Source organism: Teleopsis dalmanni, unplaced genomic scaffold (assembly GCF_002237135.1).
Source record: "Teleopsis dalmanni isolate 2A unplaced genomic scaffold, ASM223713v2 unscaffolded_contig_4082, whole genome shotgun sequence".
Lineage (NCBI taxonomy): Eukaryota > Metazoa > Arthropoda > Insecta > Diptera > Diopsidae > Teleopsis > Teleopsis dalmanni.
In genome coordinates, this window is record NW_024035464.1 from 1 (window position 1) to 3,726 (window position 3,726).

The 3,726-nt window shown below is 31.3% G+C and overlaps 1 protein-coding gene across 1 annotated transcript; it reads right to left on the reverse strand.

Annotated features, from left to right (window-relative positions):
* Positions 1-998: 998 nt before the first annotated feature.
* On the reverse strand, positions 999-3,590 carry LOC119665243 (uncharacterized protein K02A2.6-like). The gene has a single exon (XM_038074526.1). It carries the CDS (start codon positions 3,588-3,590, stop codon positions 999-1,001), a length of 2,592 nt encoding a protein of 863 aa, XP_037930454.1.
* Between the last annotated feature and the right edge of the window lie 136 nt (positions 3,591-3,726).

Consider the following 3,726-nt stretch of genomic DNA (forward strand, 5'->3'; position numbering starts at 1 on the left):
TATATTTTATATAAATGCATATATATATATATATAAATGTATATATATATATATATAAATGCATATATATATACATATAAATGCATATATATATATATATAAATGCATATATATATACATATAAATGCATATATATATATATATAAATGCATATATATATATATATAAATGCATATATATATATATATAAATGCATATATATATGTGGGGTGTGTTTGTGCAGTACGACAAGAGAGCAGAACAAACGAATTCTTGTTGCCATGACTACAAAGAGCAGAGTTAGTCAGTTGCTTCGTGGTGTTCAGCGAAAACGGTCGAGTAGCGCGAAACATTTTTTTCTTATATACATTTTGTAATTTTGTATCACTCTAATTTAATTTAATTGTATTAATGTTTTTAAAATCAACTTTCAATTCAATATAATAATAAAATTCCTATATTTTATATAAATGCATATATATATATATATAAATGTATATATATATATATATAAATGCATATATATATACATATAAATGCATATATATATATATATAAATGCATATATATATACATATAAATGCATATATATATATATATAAATGCATATATATATATATATAAATGCATATATATATATATATAAATGCATATATATATGTGGGGTGTGTTTGTGCAGTACGACAAGAGAGCAGAACAAACGAATTCTTGTTGCCATGACTACAAAGAGCAGAGTTAGTCAGTTGCTTCGTGGTGTTCAGCGAAAACGGTCGAGTAGCGCGAAACATTTTTTTCTTATATACATTTTGTAATTTTGTATCACTCTAATTTAATTTAATTGTATTATAAGATTTTATAAAAAATTAGAATTGTTCTTGATTCACGTGAGACTTAACGACTTGAAATATAGCATTTTTATAATCACTTACCAACTAAGTAGTAGCGAGCTATTCGACAGATTAAAAGCGTACCACCTATTAACAATAATTTTGACGTGACCATATTACAATACCCCCCCTTTACAATTGTTTCATGTTATCTTTAAATTTACGTGTTCTCAAATTATACTTGTAATTAATTTTTCCTTTCTGATCTACAATATTTTCTTCCACTTTTTGACTTACAATATCTTTTGCCTTACTACCAATATTTGCCTCAACTATTGGTTCTTTAAATAATTTAGACCTATTTTCTTCCTCCTGAAAATTTTTCTTACAACCAATCATTTGATTTGCATGCCTTTTCCAGTTTTTTCCATTTTCAGTTTTAACTATATATATCTGTCTTCCTAACTTTTTAGATACATAGCCTTTTGCCCAACTTACTCGGCCTGGTATGGAATAATCTTTTATCATCACGGCCTCATTTTCTTTGAACCTATTGTTCCTCGATCCATAATATTTCTTTTGCTTGTTTTGACTTTCTTCTACTATTTTGTTTACATTTACATTTATTTCAACTTTTCTATGTGGATTAAATAAATCTAGTTTTGTCCGCAACTGACGACCAAACATTAACGTAGCTGGCGCAATACCTGTACTACAGTGTTTAGTATTACGATAATCAAACAAAAATTTATTTAATACTACATTAAAATTTCCTGAATCAACATTAAGTAGACTTCGCTTTAACGCGTTTTTTACGGTTTTAACCGCATTTTCTGCCTGACCATTAGTTGCAGGATACCCTACCGGAGTTGTGAAATGCTTAATACCACAATTCTTTAAATATATTTTAAACTCGTTGGATACAAATGCAGTTCCATTATCAGACACTAATTCATGTGGCAGTCCAAAACGTGCAAAAACATCCTGCAATTTTTCTATTACTGCCTTACTAGTTGTATTTCTACCCATGTCAATACATTCAATCCACTTGGTATGTGCATCAATTATAATTAAACACCATCGCTTAAAACATGGTCCAAAAAAATCAATGTGCACCCTACTCCAAGGTTTGTCTGGCCACTTCCATACTTTTAATTCCTGCTTAGGTGGATCTGCCCTTGTTTTAAGACAAGGCTCACAACCTTTAACTGCTATTTCTAAATCTTTAGTTTGTTTTGGCCACCAAGAACATTCTCTTGCCCTAGACTTCATTTTCACTATTCCCATGTGTGATGAGTGTAATAATTCCACTACCTTATGTTGTAAGCTTTTAGGAATTACAATTCGATAAGCCCAGAAAACACAATTTTGCTCATAAGATAGTTCATTCTTCTTCCTAAAATATTGTTCCATATCTACATCTCTGCATTTGCTTGGCCAACCCTTAAGGATATACTCTTTAACTTTTTGTAGCACCTTATCTTTTTCAGTCTCTTTTTTTACTAACTCTAAATCTAACTGAATTTTGTTGCTTTCTTTAACATAGTTAAAATACACATCAGACTCTAACCATTTATTTTCACAGAAGATTTTGGACGGAAATCTTGAAAAGTAATCTGCTACATTTTGTGTTGATCTGATATGCTCAACCTGAAAATTGTAACCCGACAATGCTAACGCAATACGTTGTAATCTGTTTGCCGCCATCTGCGGTATACCTTTTTTAGGATTAAAAATATACTGTAAGGGTTTATTATCTGTCACAAGTATAAATTTACGTCCATACAGATATTGGTGAAACTTGGTAACACCAAACAAAATAGCTACTGCCTCCCTATCCAATTGAGAGTACTTTCTTTCTACTGGCTTCAAAATTCTTGAAGCGAATTCGATTGGCTTTTCAACACCGTCTGGCGCTACCTGTGAAAGTACTGCTCCCACGCCAATCGGACTTGCATCTACTGTTAACTTTGTTCCAAACTCCGGATTAAAATGTGTCAGACATTTATCCGCTATTACTAAATTCTTTAATTTATCTATTGCTTTAGAACATTCGTTTGTCCAGACAAACTGACTATCTCCCTTCATTAAGTCATACAATGGGGAAGCTATATTTGCCAGATTTGGTAAAAAGCGTCTATAAAAATTTATCATTCCCAAAAATGCTTGAAGCTCTTTCAGATTTTTTGGATAAGCAATATCTTTGATCATCTTAATTTTTTCAGGGTTAGTATGCAACCCCTCTTTATCGATAATATGACCTAAATATTCCACTTTTTTACAAAAAAAATTACACTTTTCTAGGGATAATGAAAACCCTGCATCTTGTAAAACACTTAACACTTGTTTTACTCGTTTAACGTGTTCAACTCTATTCCCTGCTGTGATCAGTATATCATCAATAAAAACAACTACTCCCTCAATTTTTAGCAACAAATTTTCCATAATTTTTTGGAAAATTGCCGGAGCGGATGCCAACCCGTAGACTAAACGTTTATATTGAAACAACCCTTTAGTTGTTGAAATGGTGGTAAATTTTCTTGAATCTTCATCCAACTCCATCTGTTGATATGCCATGGTAAGATCTAATTTAGTGAATTCATCACCTCCCTGTAACTTTGCAAATAATTCTTCAATACGTGGCAAAGGATATTTGTCCACAATTAGGACTGGATTTACTGTTACTTTGAAGTCTCCACAAATCCTCACCTGACCGTTCTTTTTTAATACAGGTACTATCGGCGTTGCCCATTCACTAAACTCTATCGGTTCTAACACATCCATATTTACTAAATCCTTTATTTGCTTTTCAACTTTATCTTTAATTGCTAATGGCACCGGCCTGGGTTTAAAAAATTTTGGAACCGACCCTGCTTTTACTGACAACTTAACTTGTCCTTTTGTGAAACATCCTAGTTTA